Here is a 19,952-nt window from a genome sequence, read left to right on the forward strand (position 1 = left end):
TATGTGCCCTGTTCACACCAAACATGTGTGGTGTTGTGCAAAAAGACCAAGCCCTTAGTGTTGGGGCCTGCTGCGGTGTAATCCATTGCGCTGCGATAAAATACAGCATGCTTGCACTGTATCACAGCACCCTGCCCATCACCCCGGCATTGTGATGTGACTGGGACACATAGAAAACATTTGTTTTTTTCTATGTGCCCTAACAGTGACCTGTGCTGATCCGGTGCGGCACCACACGTGTGAATGGGCCCTTAATGAAGACTTTTTGTCTGCACATATCGTTAACCTCTTCTGCAACACCATGAGCCTCAATGCAATCTAATATGCACATGAAGACTTTGGTTCTTAAAGTCGATGGTGGGACTGTCACCTCCCAAACGTTACTATTGGTTACAAAGCTCACATTTAAAGGCGAACTATGAGGTGAGTGAAAATCACTCATCCTCATAGATCGAACCGACGTGTGACGATGCAACTGTCACTTGTCGGCTCAATAGATCAGGAAGTGAGTGAACGCATAGCGTCGCCCGCTCACTTCTCGATCATCTCCCTGCAGAGTGACATACACTGCTCTCACGACTCCCTGCTGGGAATCCCCTTCCCCGCACTGATCCTCCAGTGTTGACTGGAGGAACGGACGGGGAGGTGGCAGGTACAGCTGGCTCTGCCTCTAGATAGGCAGAGCCCACTGTCACTCAGCCAGCTGGATGGATCTCGACAGTAATGTCGGGATCCGTCCAAGCTGTAGCTCCCTCCTATACTGAGCTTTGGGTCAAGGGAGGACGCTAGTATAAATCCTCCGGTCACCCTTAAAAGAACTATGGGGAAAAACACTTACCCCATAGTTCTCTTTTAATGTTCAGTGGGGAGCAGTCCAGCCATCAAGTTTAGAAATTGAGGAGTAAGCTTTCTCATAGTGGTCTGTGTCTTTGCAAGTACCGCAATAAAGCACATTCTAAAGGATAAGGCATATTATTAGTATACTCTACCCAGCAAGTGTCCTGTAGCTTTGACAATTGGTGTTTGCTTTATGTTTAGTCATTAGACTTTATGTGTATTGTGTTCAATGATTTGATAGACCTACATGAATGATTTCCACCGTTCCATAGTTACCATTGACTGAGTGCATTACATTGGCAGCTCTGATTGATGTATTACATCAGGATTACTGATTACATGTGTCATGTTAGTTTTACAAATGCTTTAATCTGAGATGACTTCTACATGACATGTCAAGGGAGGAGAGATGCGTGTTTGTTTTGCTGTTGCGTGTTAAAAGTTCTATTCACACCCTTGTGTTTCAGGTATGCTCTATGGGGTTTTTTCAGCATGTGACGTATGTGCTTTCTGGAGTCTGAAGCAAAGATGCAGAAGGAGAATTTTTATTTATCAGACCACAAATGCATAGGTGTAAATAAAGCTGTATTGTGGGATAATAGTTCAGTTTTTACACCCAAAATCAGACTTGACAGTGAAGGGGGAAAAAAATCAGCTTTTAAAAACATGCTTAATGAGGCATTCCAGGATTTATTAAAATTAACCATTGCTGTGGGATTACCCTTGCTAGGTTTACATGCTTGTTTTGGTGTAGGGATCAAAATAAAGGAGAAATGGTCCTTGGTTCCCCCTGGCTGTTAGAGCGGTCCCTCCAGCCTCTTCTCCCCTGGGCTCCAGCAGTCTAAGGACCTGTGACGTCATCACGTGTAATTAGAAGTGCACCGAAATAAAAATTTCGAAACCGAAATAAAAAAAAGTCCGAAACCAAAAATGTTTTTTATTTTAACTTTTTTTTTAAATATTTTTTTATTTATCAACTTTTTAATATTTTTATTCTTTTTTTTTTTTTAAGTTTTTACTTTTCCTTTTTTAAGGGGCTTCGGGGAAATATTAGCGGTCTAAACAGACTCCACCAAAGTGTACCTGTTGCCCTTTTAATGTGTTTTAATGAGCTAGAAATATTTCCTCATAGCCACCAGTCAGATCCAGATCTGCCCTAAAAGTTTGATTTCAGATTGGTGGCTGTAACAAAATGATTTTTAGTAAGAGAGGGTTTTAACTCGGCTTTTTTCGCCATCTGTGTTCCATTGGGGAAATTTCTCTTCACTTCCTGTCCAATAGCCACCACAGGAAAGGAGATACAATCTCTTGAAAGTGAGGGAAATCCCTGGTGGTCAGCGGGGTCACCAGAACTAGTGTCCCCAGTTTGGGATTTCCCATCTATTCCTGTTCTGGTGACAACCCATATATTGGAATTTTCTTCTTTCAGTACAGTCACCAGGACAAATGGAGAGGGCGAATCTCCCTTATGGGGGACACAGACACAATAAAAACCTGACAGGTGTTCTAATCCCAATATACGCTACTAAAAAAAAAAAAAAAAATATATAAAAATAAAGTGACTGCGCCCAACCATTCCCTATCCAAACTTTAAAAAAACAAACAGGTTTGCTGAAATATACTTTAACCCCTTCACAATCACAAAAACGAATGTAAAATTCCCCTTGACGAGAGAATGTTACTTAACCTTGCAGCAGAGAACTTGGAATGCACAACTGTGTGGGTTCTGGTTCTCAGACCCGCTGTCAAAAATACAGATTAGTCATATAGTTCTTGTTTTGGTTCAGGTTTGCTGATGTACAGTGGCCCTGCTAAACCTGGACCTAGAATTTATTTATGCAGACTTGAAAGGCCCACTTTAACTGTTTACATTTCAGATTTCTGCCCGCTCCATATAAATTCCCAAGGCAGATTTTAATGTCTAAATGGATTTGCATGAAGTCATAGCAAAGTGTTTTAAAAATATACAGCTTTATCGAACAAGGTGGGTGTGGATTTCCATAAAAATAAAGGCTATGCTTGGACACCGTAAGGAGGGGGTCGCAGATGTGCGGACATCACTTCCTGTTTGTTTGCTGCTGCTGTATCAGGCTAAAATTCCCATAGTTTAATCGGCATTCTGTAGGAGGGTTTGTGGTGGATCAGGCATGTGTCAGTCATGGCCTTCTGATTTAGTGGACAGTACAGAGACTCACTCTATAGCTAGCAACACCATTATTGCATCAGTAAACCTACGGCATGGATGTTGTACAACCGGTGGCCTGGTATGCACACAACAGCCACTGGTCATACAATGGGAAAATAAGGGAAACAATGCCGCATTATGCAGAGTACAGGGAGCTGCCTTGAAGCGCAGCATTAGATTCACAATGAAGGGCAGATTTGCTGAAATGACCTTTTTTTATGATGCCCAAAGGTTTCTGCCCCGACCTTCAGTTTTAATCCAGTGTAAACTATTTCCTAATCGCTGTTCATGTTGTAATTCTATGTATCGATTTCTTTTCTTCTAGCTTCTATGCGGACTTTGGACCACTTAACTTGGCCATGCTGTATAAATACTGCTATAAGCTAAATAAGAAAATGAAGGTGAGTTTTGCTGCAAAGTGAAAAAGACGAAGATTAGCGATAGAACTGTCAGCAATGTTTTGGTGAGATCTGTGATTGAATCTGCCATTCATGACATTCTTTGCTGTTAATGAGCCATGTGGGATGGTAAGCAGTGCAGGAATTTAAAATATGTCCATGCCTACATAGAGGATACTTAACTTTTCCGTGTGACATTTTAAAGATGCAATATTACACAATACAAGTATTTAAAAAAAAAAAAAAACCCTTCCTTTTTGCTCTAAATAGTTACAGTTGCTGTCTTTTTGTATTATTGGACATTACGGTTACCTGTAACATCTACTATTGCTGTTACTGATGGCATGCTGTTAGGTTGCAGCCTCAATTCCCTGTGAGGGAGAATCATAAATGTTACAGTTGAAGGACTCTGCGTTTACTGTTGGGCTCACTTAGGAGCTTGGAGATGTGTGCATTATCAGCACGGAGCCAGGCGGTTAACAGAACAGCAGCTGTCACAATTCAAGAGGGTCTTTGTCTTCAAGCAAACTAAATGATGGTAGATAACCCTCCAACACCCTATTCCCTGCTGGCTCCTAAACAGTTTACCTGAATTCCAGTTCTTGCATTGCTAGGTGCACCACTCTGTTAATGTTAGCATGCTGTGATCTGGTGATTTGGCTACTCATGCAGTGAGCACTGCATTGTGGGAAGGGAAACGTAGTGTTGCATGTCGCTGCCCATAGAACAGAGTGCAGTAGTGCTAGTAGTATCCTTATCCACCCATGGGCAGGGGAGTGGGTTGTTTTTTGGAGACATGTTTAAGTCAAAACTCAACTGACAAAAAGTGGAATGATTCATTATTCAGTATTCTCTGATATTTATCTTTTGCTTTACGGGGAGAAAGCCAGCATTGTATCTTTTGTTGTGCAAAAAACGGCCACCCGTATGGCTACCCTCATACACACTAGAAGGCTTTAAGTGATTAAACCACTGGCATTTGCCCAAACCTAGACCTTTTAAATGAATAGTGTTACTAGAAGATGTAATAAATGAGGGCACTTCCTAGATAAGCAGGGAATCACCAGCACTCAGTAATGAAAGCAAATTTGTCCTTTTATTGGACAGAGGCGTCATAGAAATCAAAAGAAGGCCCCATTCACACTGTGCGATTCGCAAATTGCGCGATTTGTTGCGCGATATCGCGCAAATGCTTGCATTGAGCAAGCGAGAATCGCGGCAAAATCCGCTCCAAAAAGGGTCCTGCTGTAGCGACACACGACCCGCGACAGCAGGACCCTTTGCCCCATTGAGATGCATTGGAGAGCGATATCGCGCGGTAAATAGCCGCGATATCGCAGGAATTACCGCGCAATAAATCGCTCAATGTGAACGGGGCCTAACAGACGTTTCGGGGCCGCGCAGGGTCCCTTCCTCAAGGTAGAAAACATGACAAACATCACCAGGATTGAGTGCTGGTGATTCCCTGCTTGTTCTGTGTCTGCACGGCGCCATCCGTGAACCAATATCACTGTGAGCACCATCTTTTCTTGTTTGGCCGGGACTGCTGTGAGGTGTGCGGAGGGCTCCCCCAACGACCTACATCGGCACTTCCTAGATAGACTTGCTTTTGACTAGGCAAGATGAAGGCACGTGGTAGTTCTTGGTTTAAATTTAATCTGGCAACGATAAATGTAGGAGGTGCTGTAAATTGCCATGTCATTGCCGTTCTTCTGAGGAGCATATACTAAATAGGAACCACTGACTTCTACATCAGTACATGGTAACCAGCAGAGAGATGGGTAGCTGAATTTGTATGTAAACCTTGACTTTCCATGGTAAAAGTCAAGCTTAGCCTTGTCGTATTGGTCAAAAAAAAAATATTTTTTTTAATATAGGAAAAGTCAAGATTTGCATATAATGGTAAAATAAGATTAGTAGCTGTGGATGTTAAAATGATTTCCTTGTAAAAGTAGTGGCGTCATCCCTGTGCTGCACATAGCCCAAGCAGAGCTTTGGGAGAGACTACTGGCTGCCTGCAGAAAACTACAGAAGGGGGCGGATACAAGACCAGTCACCCTGCACCAGGAGGGAGAGCAGCACTGACTGGTCTGTATAACATGATTTCCTGTACAGAAGCAAAGTTTCACATTGGATTATTCCACAGATCTTGAATCTTGGTGTGCTTTGTGTATTTCTTCCAGAATTCACATGGTTCTTGTATTTTAGACAAAACAGTTTCAAGTTTTTACAAGGAGACCAGTGTAACTGGCATAAGGGAAATAACTGGGTAAATGTGAATGGCTGAGTTTTCAATGTTAATTGGGGAAATAAGGATGGGAAAGAATAGAGCTGAGAGAAATGGTTGATATGGAGGTGAAAATACTGCTGGGGCATAGAAGGCGATATAGGTATGAGATAGGTTGGAGAATAGTTGACCATGATTAGCCTGTTATTCAGGGCCTTGATTCTGGTGTGATGTAATAATTACAGGAAAAAGGGATACCTAGCATTGTCTAATTTTGGGGCAGGTCCAAAAAGATCTTAAATAGCATGACTTTACTGGAATCATTACTGCCTTCCTTTTATACTTTGCATTTTGTTATCTTCTGGCATAGCTGTTTTCATGTTCCTTAATTACACTATTTTGTTTTATTTTAGTCCTTTGCTTTGACAAAGAAGAAGATTGTCCATTACACCAACAACGACCCGAAAAAACAAGCCAATGCTGCCTTTTTAATAGGATGTTTTGCTGTAAGTCTTTGAATTAACATGTGACACCATGCTGTCTGCAGTAGGCATTTAGCGCTTGTTAGATAACTTTTTAAGAAGTAAATGCTTCAAACTATTGTAACCCTGTAGATGTTAGATTGGTTGGTAGGGCTTCCTTGATTTTAATCTGAACAGTATGCTAAAGAGGTTGATGGATGTCTGACAGTGTAAAGCTTGGTGATGGATTGTCAGAATGGGGCCTGAGGCAAGGTAGAAGGTCCCTCCTCTCCATCTCTGGATTGACATTAAGAATTGCAAAAGTCACAGAGAAGCCTCCTTATTTGGCCTGCCAAATTTGGATGCCAAATATCTTAAAGGGCTTCCTTCCTTATAAACTGACAGGCAAGTGCATGGCTTTATACAGCTGTGCAATCCCCCCTGGTATACTGCAGGAACAAGAAGGTTGTAGCTGGGCCACTGGACATCCAGTTTGCCTTGTGGATGATCCGGCTCTGATAAATCTTATGACTTCAGCAAAGGGTTAAAAACCCCTGAAAAGGCTAAAACACATTAAAATGACCAATTTCAGCAGTTCCATCAAAGTAGTCAAATTTGTCTGTGCTAACTGCAGCAACTGGCCTTCCCCGATCAATTAATATGTCATGTTATAGAAATTTAGGCATTTTGATGTGGCATGAAATGAAGATTAATCTTTGCTTTAAAGGTTAGTTTTTTATCGATTTGAGTTAAAATGTCATGCAACCACTTGAGCTTTATTTTCAGAATATTGATTCATTTGAATATTGATCACTCATGTATGTTGACAGTAATGATCTAAATTGATCAGTATTCAAATCTATGATCGATTTGTGTATTGTTGTAGATCTGGCCTACATATTTTACTTTTAAGACATTTAAATTAAAGCAGCTATAAGTACAAGCAAGCTTTTGTAAAATGTTAATATTTCTTTAACTCTTATTCTCCAGATAATATACTTGAAGAAACTCCCTGAGGAAATGTACAGAATCTTACAGTTGGGAAATGTTTCTTACCTTCCATTTAGGTAAGACTATATCTTTTACATGGCTATATACTCCTTGCATTATGGTTCCTTTTGCTGATTTCTTGTAGTTTGAAATAAACACAGAACCATGTGTTCTGTGAATCAACAGGCGATGGATTTCCAAATCCATCCTTCAGCCTTTCATGGCTTTCTGATTGTGTATACCAGTGTATAATTCATATATGGCTTATTATTCCTTTTAATGTCATTTTCATAGAGTGGTTGCACAGAATAGGGACCTTTTTTCCACCCCCTGCATTTTATTTGTTGTGCTGTGTCTTACCTTCATCCCTTTTGACAGATGCTCTTGCCGGAAACCGTACCAAAGATTTTTAAAAGTGCTCAATGCTAAAATCTGATCTGTGCCAATCTTGGTAATGGCTGCACTCCTTCCTATAAGAATTGTGCCAGTCTTGCCCCATCTGGCTGCAAGGAGTTATGACCCTAGCTCTTCTCCACTCCATCCAAAACTTAAAAAAAAAAAAAAGTTTTCAAAATACATTGCCTGGCCCCCAAAAAAGTTACTACCTGGAATTCGCTAATCAAATGGGCAAGAGCCGTTCATTGGATAATTAATCTAGGTTCAGCAATGTTATGTCACCAAAAAAAAGGTCAGCTGATTATACTGAATGACCAAGTTTCTCCATCAATGGATTTTTGTTTTCCTTCCTGTTGACACGTGCATATTCCAATGCCAGGATTCATGGGAATCAAAGAGTGGTACAGGGAGCATGAGACCTCATTTTTACACCTGCATTGGCCACCAAAGAGTCCAGACCTTATCCCATTGAGAATCTTTGGGATGTGCTGGAGAAGACTTTACACAGTGGTCTGACTCTCCCATCATCACTACAAGATATTGGTGAAAAATTAATGCAGCTCTGGATGAAAATAAATGTTCTGACATGAAAATGATGTCATGGTGAATGTGTGCCGTAATCAAAGCTAAAGGTGGTCCAACAAAATATTAAAGTGTGGGACTTTTTATTGGCCAGACTGTGTATTTTAATTCAAATCAGTTGCATACTTTTTTTGTTTGCACAGGTCACTGCCCCACAGTAGAAGAATGCGTCCTCTGTACATGATTTGTTTTGTTTTATGCACTATTACTTCATAATTCAATACTACTTTTTGATTATACTTTGCAATGTTTAATCATTTTTTTTCCCTTTATTTTATTATATCCTTGTAGAACCACAGGAGTAGTGTAAAACCATTTGCTTCATTGCAGTGGTCTGTTAACAAAGACCTAACATGATTGATTGCTGTGTGTTGCAGGGATGCCTCGTTTGGTACCTGTAGTTTTCATCTAACTCTTCTTGACTGTTTCCACGCTGTTCACAAGGTGAGTTGTCAAAGGAATCTCATTTCTTACAGTGAAAAAGCTACAGGAAGGATGGGAGAAAAGGAGCAGAGAAAAACACAAAAGTCAAGTCTAATGACTCCACAGACAGTTATAGCTGTGGCGTACTGATCTGGGTAGTACAGGTCTAGTAGATGACTTGCCGTTAATTAACCCCTGCCCCGCTTTATTGATTATATGATTGTGAAGTCCTTTTTAAGTGTGTCCTATGTACAAAAGCTTTCTGCAAACAGTCAGATTTGATCTATCAGATGAGCAAAATTTTCCAACAGCTGTGTAGTATGAGGATCTACCCCCAACAATTAATCCGTTTTGGTAAAAATTAATGAGCAGGCAGATAAAAACTGGAAAAAAGTATTTGTGACCGGTTTAAAACTGACTTCCAGATGAAGAGAAAATAACCCCAATGAATGTATCCATTAAAAAGTATATTTTTAAATTCAGATTGTGAATACCCAATCTGACTAGGTTATTGGTTTCTGTTTATTCCTTGTAGAGATGTATTCAGACTGAGAAGGGAAGGTAGCAGTTTAGCTACTACCAGATGTGCTGTTTGCAAATATAATGACAGGGAATGTGATGATGGGAGGAAAGAGATTCTTCAGTCTGTTGCTGCTACTTCACTGTTCATTCACCAGCTAAAGGCAGAGAGGTGACCTAACTGGAGTAGAGAAAAGTCAGTTGATTAGCTTTACTGTCTTGTTTGGCATTCTCTGGACTGGCTGGACAAAAGAGCCAATTCTTTTCCAAGTAAAGCCCTTCCCTTATATATATTTCAGCTATGCATTTAGCCAATTACCTGAACTTCAGCTTTAATGCTGTCTATACACCTAGAATAGTCTTCATTAGTCTTGTTTAATGTGGCACTAAACTCAGGAGTCAAATCTTAAAAATACATGAATGTATCTTAACTATTAATAAAAATATACCTCCAAGCCCTCTCCAGTGATGCCCTGCAATCGCAATACAAATTGGTAAACTAAATGTGAGCTTGTAGTCCATCACGGGAGTGAGCTTGGAGCGGTGACTGCTTCACAACACACACACAGGGACCATGGGGAACAAACGTACCCACCCTCCAGAAGGAAGGACAGTGTCAGCACCAATTCAGAGATGAGTTGAGGATCTACAGCCGAGTGATACACAAACAAGATACATTTTTGTTAACCGTTAAGATACTTGAATGCATTTTTAAGAATTAACTCCTGAGTTTAGAGTCACTTAAAGATCTTACTCTTCTATTCTTGCTATACCCTCCTGTGTTCTAGACATCTCCTTTATGGAAGGATGTCCTGTACCTCTGGAGCTGGATTTCACAGGGTGTTTTATAGACGATGTAAACTGGCATTCATTAATCAAGCAGATATCTAGAAATCTATAGAGATTGTAGCATATCATTTGTACAGACATTTTCTGACACGTCTGATTTGGATCACCCCATTTCCACCCCAAACCAGTATACGGTTTAGTGACTATTGTGCTGCATTATAACATTTGTCGCTTTCCTGAAATGTGGCCTTTTTGTTTGACATTCTCTTTGACTGCAAAATATAAAATCTACCATTAATATATTTCATCAATGTAGAGCTGACATTTTCACTGTAGCTGGTAATGTTGGTGTTAGTATGTGTGAGGTTTTATTTTTTTTATGGTGGTTATTCTATTTTTTTTTTTTTTTTTGTAGGCTTTCCAGTATGAATTCTTTGATTTTAGAATTTTTGATCTGGAGGAATACCAGCATTATGAGGTGAGATTTCCAGCAATTTATTTAGAAAGTTTCCTGGCTAGTCATCAGCCTTCTTGTCATTACAGGAAACCTCAAAGACAGCACTGTCTCTCCTATATTAACCTGATCACTTTTTTTGTTTTCTCATTTAGAGAGCTGAAAATGGGGATTTCAACTGGATAATCCCACTGAAATTTCTAGCTTTTAGTGGACCTCATCAAAAGAGTAAAATGGAAAATGGTATGTAGTAAATAAAACAAAAATGATGTAAAAAGCAGGGTTGGTACTTATAAGAATCTAAAGAAGTACCATGGAAAGGGTTTGTTGAAGGCAGGCCAGGAGGAATGTGCATCTTCTGGCCTGCCACAGTCATTGGTATTGTATTTATCATTTTAAAGTAAAGCTATCATTAGATTTGTGTGGGGCTGACATTGCTGACCACAGCAATGCTTGTGAAAAATACTGGACAGGTTTGCTTTAAAGAACTCTGCTGCTTTAAAAAAAAAAAAGTTGCCTGCAAAAGAAAGCTCTTTAGGCAGGCATCAAATATATTGTATGATTTATCATACAATATATCTGTACAGTGTGTTGCAGTGTTATTTGTTCTGATTGGAACAGCAAAGCAGAAATACAGTAGGGGCTGACTGGCCTGTGTTGCTGCGTTCCCCAAAGCAATGCGTGTTTTAGTACTTTGAGATAAAAAATGTCTGCAGATCCTGTTTTTCTTGCTCTGTGATGCGTTGGCAGCCCGTTCCGAATTAATGGACTGACTTAATGCATTGTGCAGCACAGAATGCTTTAACACATTGCTAAGGTGTGCTGGGGCTCTCCAGTAGGAGGAAAGTCCTCTTGTAGTGCTCATCAAGGACCCTTTGGAAGAATCTTTACATCTGGCAATTCTGGTTGTCTGATGCCTGGGTCACAAGCCATGCACTGTGGTTCCTCCAGTCTGCTTCTACACCCATACTTTGTATGATAGGGACTGGCCTATGAAAACAGAGTGGGGGGGCCAGGCATTGGACACACTTCTAATGCTCAAGCTGCCAGAAGCCATAGCCTATTAAGAAAGAACTCGCTGCCCTTTGGAGAGGTAAGTCTGTATTAAGGACATTCTTTTCCAGGCAACCTTTTTTAGTAATGCTTTTTCAAGTGACATTTGCTCTAAGTTCCTTCACAGCTATGTGGCAATTCATCCATCATTTTCTCTTTTCAGGTTACCCTCACCATGCTCCAGAAGCCTACTTCCCATACTTCAGAGCACATGACATTTCTACTGTTATTCGCCTTAACAAGAAAATGTATGACGCAAAGCGGTTTACAGATGGCGCCTTTGAGCACCATGACCTTTTCTTTGTCGATGGAAGTACACCTTGTGATTCTATATTGAAGAAGTTTCTAAACATCTGTGAAAATGCAGAAGGCGGTATAGCTATACATTGCAAAGGTTTGTACATTTTATTTTAAACGGTACATTTTCTCTTGTAATTTTTGTTTGTTACACTGCCACCCACTTGGATCAAGTTTTCCTAAATTCTCTACCAATCTATTTTTTTAAACTCTGTAGTGGTTACATGACCAACTACATGCAAAATCATTGTGTATTACAAAAAAAAAAAAAAAAAATGTAGACTTCGGTTTTGGTACGTCTCATTATACTGTTCTTTTATTGTATTTGACCCTTTTATTGACTGCCATATAAGCTGGGCAAACAATTTAGAATTTTGGTTGGTCAAGTCTTTAAAACGTTTCACCTGTTTAATAACTAAAACCGTAATAAAGGATACATTCCTAGATCTTATCCACATTAGCACATAAGGTACCTGCATATTTCTGTTGCTTGTAAAGTAATTAAATGGTTGGCTAAACACATAAAACATACATCCTTTGTTGCTATTTCTGTGCCTCATGGCATCCTACATTGCTCTGTTGAAAGCCCTAGCATCACTTCTGTGAATCTTTCTGCTTTTTTCTAATTTGCGTTTTGTTTTGTTTTTTCTATTTTCTCAGCTGGTCTAGGGAGGACAGGTACCCTCATTGCATGCTATTTGATGAAGCATTACAGAATGACAGCGGCAGAGACCATTGCTTGGATTCGGATATGTAGACCTGGATCTGTGATTGGTCCGCAACAGCAGTACCTTGTGGAGTAAGTATTGTCAACAATGGGCACTTTCTCTGTTTTAAAACTAAACCCTGGGTACAGCAGTAAAAGCAAAGTTGCAAATGTAGAGCTCAACCGAAGATGAAAGCGTATGTGGTTTACTTTTATAATGTGTCCACTTCCCAAAAAAGTACTTACTTTGGTTCAGTCTATTACTCCCCAGCCAAGCCATCCCTGGTAACGGGTTTCCTCCCTGCTCTCTCTTCCCAAATGATCTAAGAACTACTAGATTACAGCAGTGAACTCCCTAATAACAGACATAGCAAGGGCACACAATGGACCTCTGATTCTCTACCCAGCTCCCTGTAAAAAAAACAGTGGGTAGGAGAGTTGATTGAGTGTAATGTGATCGGTATTCTGTATATCCGTCACTACCCTTTTCACACCAACAAAGCCAGCCCACATATTACTACTGCCTCAACCTGCATGTCAGGAAGTGTAGTCCAATAAGAAGAAGCTATGTTTCGATGATGTCATATATTTCCAACCATAGTCGAGCTCAGGATGGAGGTTTCAAAAGTCGATGTGGATAGGCAGAAATAGTTTTGGAGAAATTACCTTTGAAACACTTTGGCAGCTGTGAGGCCATCAAACCGTTCTTTAAGAAGCACTAAGATGTGACAATAAAGGTAAACATTTGCCAAAATAAAGGAAGTATAGCCAGCTGAATCTTTGCACAGAATTTTGTATTTGGTCTTTACATTTTCATCTAATTGATGAACATATTTTTTCTTTAACTTCCAACTTCTTCTGATCTTTTCATTCAAATACTCACAGCCATTAACATTGCTTTGATTTACCCAGAAAGTTGTGTCCAGAATCTGCTGGTTTTTTTTTTTCATGTAGGTATGTTTTGTTTGACCTACAAAGCAATGTTCAATGTAATTGTATTTTAAAAGATCTGATAATAGACTTACCATTTGAACAGGCAGACTTTGCAGGTGTGGTTTTTTTTTTTTTTCCTTTCTCTTACTGTTCTTTTGTGAGCTACTGAGATCCATCCTTCCATTTGCATTTCTATTTTGTAAATATTGGGCTGTCTGCATGTGGAAGTATATCCGGTAAGGAACCCCCTTTGTCCCTTGAGAAATGTATTTTGGATTTCAGTATAGATAATGTTGAGAGGGGGCTGCTGGAGTGCGCCTATGGTGTTTTAAGCAAGCAAATGAGCCTTTGGATGGAAGGAGACATTTATCGCAAGAAGCAGAGCGAGCAGAAAAATGGAAACAAAGTGTCCATGACATTTATAATGTCTGGAGTAGATGACATTTCTCTTCAGGATGATCTGAGCAAAGCTTCTGGCAAAGAAGACATTGAACTGGTAATCTTTTGTAAATATGTGATATCAGATCATTTCAGAATCTTCAGTGTGAATAAAAACTGCGGAGAACAAGTCAAGAATTATGCTGTTCAGTGCTGTGGGTGATGTTAAGGGATGTACTGTACAGGTAACTGTAGACATTGAATGACAGTCTCCCAATGTGGCTTGGTGACTTTTTTTTTTTTCCCCACTTTTTTTGTTTTTGTTTTTAGTTGGGGGCTTTGTGGAAATATCAGGGGTCTAAACATTTCTCTTTTTAAATAAATTAAAAAAAAGTTAAAGTTGAGGGCACAGAGTCCTCAATCTCTTTTTCTGCAGCCCAAGCACTCAGCGAACAGGAACAAAGTACAGAGGCTTCCTGTTCATTCATAAATCAATGTGATAGTAAAGTGATACTATGTCCACAATTGTGAATGAACAGGGAGTGATGTAGAGCACTTCCTATGCATTCATATTTGGGGATACTATGTCCTCAGTTATTTGCAAGCATCGTATGATCAGTACTGATAAATATTTCACATATTTGCCAATCCTCCACTCTCCATCCTGAGCCGCACCACCCCTCCCTGCTCTCTATCTTGACATCTCCCGGTTGTCACAGCTGATTATTTCTCCTCCCCACTGGCACTGGCTGCAGCAGTCTGTGTTCCAACCAATCCCTGCTGCCAGGGAGAGCAGCAGGGAACGGAGGGGTCACATACCGCAGCATTCTCATTGATTTATTATCTACAAAATTGATTTGTTGTTTTAGTCCTACTAGTTAGGTTTATAAAGCTTTGTTCAATCAATAGTCCACTTCCAGAGGTGTCTTCAGCTCTGCTCCTTTTGCACTGTTGCATAGCCAAGGTCAAACAGTTAGCTGATGCAATCCGTCTTTCTATGTCTTATCAGAATCGTATATCCGCATAAGATCATTTAAAACCAATTGGCCACACTTATTGATATAAATTACTTTTAAAACCAGTGCTTGCTTTGGTCCACTCAATCTATATGTAGATTACATAGGCAAGGTTTACAAACTCATTCCAAGTACCAGCTGACATCCATATGTTCTAGTGGAAATCTGGATTTATCTTCCCTACCTTTCTTAAGAACCAAAAGTTAAAAAATTTTCACGCAAAATTAATTTGAAAATGAACTTCTGCTTGAGAAAGCGTAAAGCCTTCTGTCGCATGTTTTACAAGGTCGGGAGTCTCGCATTCCCACTATGTCATGTCAGGAAGTAGAAAGTTTGACCCTTTTAGGTAATATGGCCTGCCTTTTCCTGCATGCTGATACATTTAACTTGTTTGTATACTAAACTGCAGCAGAGTTTCTTTTCTTTATTTCACTACCACTTTATCAGTCATGGTGTTTTATTTTTACAGTACAGTACAGATGATGAAGAAGTCAATGGTATGACTCAGGGCGATAAGCTCCGTGCCTTGAAGTGCAAGCGACAGACAAGAAAATCATCAGCAGCTCCTTTGTCGTAAGTTTGAACCATTGATCAAGTTTCTATTAGGCCATTTTGACTCCCTGCTAGTGCTGCAGCATTTATTTTTAAATTTGCACCACAAATTGAAAGCATCTGTAGTTGAAATATAAGGTTGTACCGTATCCGTTCTTTCTTGTAGTGTAGCAATTAACTGTCTTGTCTTAAAAGCTTTAGTCAAGGTCTATAGCCATTCAGTGACCAGCAAGTTGTCCTCTACATTGTAACTAGATTGCTTAAGCTAAATATTAGGAGTTCAAAAACTTTGACAGTATTTACTGCTAGAATTTACGGGAGCATGTGGAGAATATAGCTTGTGGCATGGTTCTGGGGCCTGTCACCACTAGGGGCAGATCACTCCGTTAGATTCCTGTAGAACTTTCACAGTCTGTTGGGAGATTGAAAATGTAATAATTCATTTTCAGTCCAGGTTTCTTTTTTTTTTCCTGGACTTGATATAAAGGTGACTGCAAATTCTCATGGTCTGTCGGTTTTGTGCTCACTATAATTGACCATTGCTGAGTTATATGATTTTGGTAACTGAATTTAGGTGTCGGTTTACCAAATCCTTTTACGATCAGCAGTCTATATTATGTTTTATATTTTTTAACGTTAAGGTTTATTGAATGCTGTTAGTATCATTGACAGGGTTATTCACAAAAGGGTGAAGAGTTTGGAGAAGGCAGGAGAAGTGAACAATTTAGGACAACTTAACTGATTTGGAAAAAATGTCCAATTCAGCTATGTTGTCCTAAATTGTTCACTTCTCCTGCCTTCTCCAAACTCTTCACCCTTTTGTGAATAGACCTGTAAGTGTCTTCACATTAAAACTGGTATACAGTAAGATTTGTATGTAATGATACACGCGAGATATTGAAGTGGATTTTCAACAATATAGACATCTGAGCTATCAGACTTCATTTGCTTGCCTCAAGTAAATTTTGTACTTTGCCTTAGTGGGGCAAAGTAATGATTTAATTTAAATGCCCCCACTAGCTGCATATATTTGCCTTCTCGTCACTCCTTTCTCCCACAATGCAGAGTTTGTTTGGCGAGCGACAAACACCAGCAGTGTCACATGTAGGTTCTGGCAAGAATGACTTGGAGCTTAACACGGGGCTTTTTTTTTTTATTGTAGCTAAGGGCTAAGAAATCATGGGAGATGCTCTTGGCAGATATAATGTGTAACCTCTACTCACAGAGACTGGTATAAAAGCGGAAGAGGCAAAGGGACTAGGCAATTGTAATACACTTATTATTAAAGTGTGTAAGTAGGCTTGTGTTCAGTATATGGTATTGTATTGGTGCCAGGTATAAATTTAAAGCATGAACAAACATGCACATTAACATCTGTTCTAACAGTGTTTCTGGCTCCTTAAGTTTACACCCGCCAACCCATGGGATGCTGTATGCAATATCGGAACATATGTTGTACTCAGTTTAATTAGGGCCTATGTTTGCTCACTTCAGAAGGGTTTTTGCATTCCCATACAAGTCTGTAGGAATACAAAATGTATTTGAAGCAGAGCAAATGCACCTGTCCATGAATTCTGAATGATCTTCATTTTAAAATGTCAGACTGGTGCCATTGACACAGACCCTTACTGTTTATATATTTTAAGATTGCCATGCACATACTGATTTTAGCTGATTGGGCCACATTTTCTGTATGTTGTTGTCGTCGTCATCATCATCATCATATGTGTGTGTTCATCAGCGCTGACGTTTTAACACTCTTTAATTGAATAGGTTACCTGTTTGTAAACAGCCTTTTTTTTTTTTGTGGGCGATTATACTGTATGTGTAAAAGTTTGGTACTCTGCAAGAGTTTGTAGACTGCCATAAAGCAATAAAAGTCACAAATATGAAAGGGTAATTCCAGATTCCCACCACATGTGGGAAACCGAAATTACCCCCACAAATTGGGCCCCTCTGTCCAACCAGCCAACCATTCCCCACACCATCCCAACGCATACCTTTTTGGGGGATCTACCATTCTCTTCCACATCTCCCCTTCCAACGGCAGCCATACAATTCATACACGGCAGCTGACCAATGAACACTCGCCATATGCAAACATTATCCTATACAGGCAGTCCCCGAGTTACGGACGTCCGACTTACGGACAATCCATACTTACGAACGGGGTCCACAACTGTGGCTGCAGCAACCTGTGTCCTTTAAATCCCCGCTGCTCTCCGCGCCTGTGTTGGCGGAGGCAACAGGGACACAGACCTTTGCATACCGCCGATGCCCCACGTACCTCCGCTGATGTGCTAGCTTGCTCTTCAGCCGCTCCGTCGGCTTCCCCCGTCCGCTTCCCTTCCACGATCCTCCGGTCTCCTGGTCTGGCCGCGGCTCCTCTGCCCTGCCCCCCTGCCTACTCTTCATTGCAGGCTGAGAGCCATACACAGCCTGCTATTGGATATTGTAAAATGCAATAGCCAATAGCAAGCTGGCTATTGCACCCGCCCCCTGTCTGCTGTCAATTAGCTTGGGGGCACCTGATAGAGAACTTTCTGCTTCAGGCCCCTCCTCTGCTGATTGGCAGTGGGCAGATGCAATAGCCAGCCTGCTATTGGCTATTGCAATTTGAAATATCCAATAGCAGGCTGCTTATGGCTCCCAGCATTAAAATACAAAAAAAATTAAATAATAAAAGTATAAAAAAAATTCAACTAAAAAGACAAAAAAAATTAAAAAAAAGTAAAGAAAAAGTTAAATAAATAAAAATTAAAAATGCAAACAAATAATAAAGTTTATAAAATTAAAAATAGAAAAACATTTTTTGCTGGGTCATTTTAAATAAAAACAATTTTAATTATACAGCAGGAACAGACAGCAAAAGAACTGTGACCCTTCCCTATGCTATCCAAAACTAAAAAATGTTTTTTTTGGCTGGAGTTGCACTTAAAAAATGTACCTGTTCCGACTTGCATACAAATTCAACTTAAGTACAAACCTAAAGTCCCTATCTTGTATGTAACCCGGGGACCGCCTGTATACAGAATACCAGGCTGCAATGACATGTATAATAATTGACCGATTGTGTTATATGCATCGGTCAACATTATAGACTGCACTGTCCATTAAACACAGAGCATTTGCCCTAGAAATGGTTTAGGGCAAGTTATTTACATTTTAATGTTAGGAGATGGCTAAAGACAATTTAGCCTGACTCACTTTAGATCTTGGCCTGCCTTGTCTTAGATGCACCACATCATTTTTAAATAAACATTTTTTTTTTTTCAAGTAATACTTTTCATTTTAATTGTTAAAGTAGTCACTGTAAAAAGTCATTTTAAAGTAGTCACTGCTCCAAGCTCACTCCTGTGATGGACTAGAATCTCAAATTTAGTTTACTCATTTTAATTGGGATTGTAGTCCATCACAGGAGTGAGCTTGGAGCAGTGACTACTTTACAACACACACAGGGACCATGGGGAACAAAAGCAGCCCCCCTTCAGAAGGAAGGACAGCGTCGGCACCAATTCAGAGATGATTTCAGGATCTACAGCCGAGTGATACACAAAAAAGATTAGGGTTGCAACAACTAATCAATGAGAATCGCTAATGAGAATCGTTGTTAAAGGAGGACTATGGGGTCAGGGCTTTTCTCCATCGTTCTCCTAAGGGTAACGGGAGGACACAAACTAGCGTCCTCCCGTCACCCAAAGCTCAGTATACCGCGAGCTGCACCTCACGGTATACTGAGGCGCTGCAGCCAGGACGGATCCCGACTTTACTGTCGAGATCCACCCAGCTGTGTGATTGACAGCTGGCTCTGCCTATCTAGAGGCAGAGCCAGCTGTACCCGCCCCGTCCGTTCCGCCAATGAGCGCTGGAGGATCGGACGGGGGGGAATCCCTGCAGGGAGCCGTGAGTGACAGTCACTCACGGCTCTCTGCAGGGATAGATCGAGAAGTGAGCGACCGCCGGTATGTGTTCGCTCAGTTCCTAATCTAGTAAGCCGACCTGTGACCGTTTCATTGTCACAGGTTGGCTAGAACTATGAGGCTGAGTGATTTTTCACTCGCCTCATAGTTCTCCTTCAACGATTCTTATTATCGATTTAGTTGCTTCTGCGATTGGTTAATTTTGTTTGTTTCATGGGCTCTCCGGCCCACTCCAATTTTTGCTGCTCCCAGCCGGGATAGGAAGGGACACAGGCCCCTGCAGCTGGTGTCCAGCAGTGAGGAGAGCTCCACACCTCAATATCAACCCACCCCTGCTGCCGCTCTGCTCCCCCGTTCTCCTCCTCGCTGGGAGCCGCTGCATGCTGCGGTTTATGTCCCCTTCGACCCCTGCTGCTCTCTCTGCCTGTATCAGCAGAGTCGACGGGGATCTTAGGGTACACAGACTGCTGCAGTCGGCGCCCTGCGGTAAGAAGAGACTGGCTGTCAGCCGCTGTACCTCTGCATTCCCCCTGTGCCCCCGCTGCACTTGGTGTGCTGGTGACATTTTTAAACTATCTGAATGTGGCGGTGCCATCTGCAGTCATTTCGAGCACCCACTGGTATATCCACATGGGAATCCTGGTAAGGTGTGCAGCAAGGATCCTTTTTCTTGATTAATTTCAATAGCACCCCAAACGTGCCTACCGCCCGCACTGGAACATGTACTGCAATGCCATGTGTTCCAGTGTGCTGTACTTGCAAAAAATGTGCATGTAGTTTTACTCAGAAGTAAACTTTCTTGTAAAACTCCATTTGTGTATTTTATTTAAAATTTA

The 19,952-nt window shown here is 40.7% G+C and overlaps 1 protein-coding gene across 1 annotated transcript in view; it reads left to right on the plus strand.

Moving 5' to 3' along the window:
• CDC14B (cell division cycle 14B) overlaps positions 1-19,952 on the plus strand; it is an 86,405-nt gene that overhangs the window by 55,402 nt on the left and 11,051 nt on the right. Inside the window, exons 3-12 of the mRNA XM_018555444.1 lie at positions 3,348-3,423; positions 6,061-6,153; positions 7,099-7,175; positions 8,454-8,520; positions 10,223-10,285; positions 10,417-10,504; positions 11,478-11,708; positions 12,272-12,410; positions 13,584-13,746; positions 15,114-15,217. Of these exons, the coding sequence (XP_018410946.1) occupies positions 3,348-3,423; positions 6,061-6,153; positions 7,099-7,175; positions 8,454-8,520; positions 10,223-10,285; positions 10,417-10,504; positions 11,478-11,708; positions 12,272-12,410; positions 13,584-13,746; positions 15,114-15,217 (1,101 nt within the window). The remainder of the gene's footprint in view (positions 1-3,347; positions 3,424-6,060; positions 6,154-7,098; positions 7,176-8,453; positions 8,521-10,222; positions 10,286-10,416; positions 10,505-11,477; positions 11,709-12,271; positions 12,411-13,583; positions 13,747-15,113; positions 15,218-19,952) is intronic.

This window comes from Nanorana parkeri, unplaced genomic scaffold (genome assembly GCF_000935625.1).
Source record: "Nanorana parkeri isolate BGI_ZX_2015 unplaced genomic scaffold, ASM93562v1 scaffold197, whole genome shotgun sequence".
Lineage (NCBI taxonomy): Eukaryota > Metazoa > Chordata > Amphibia > Anura > Dicroglossidae > Nanorana > Nanorana parkeri.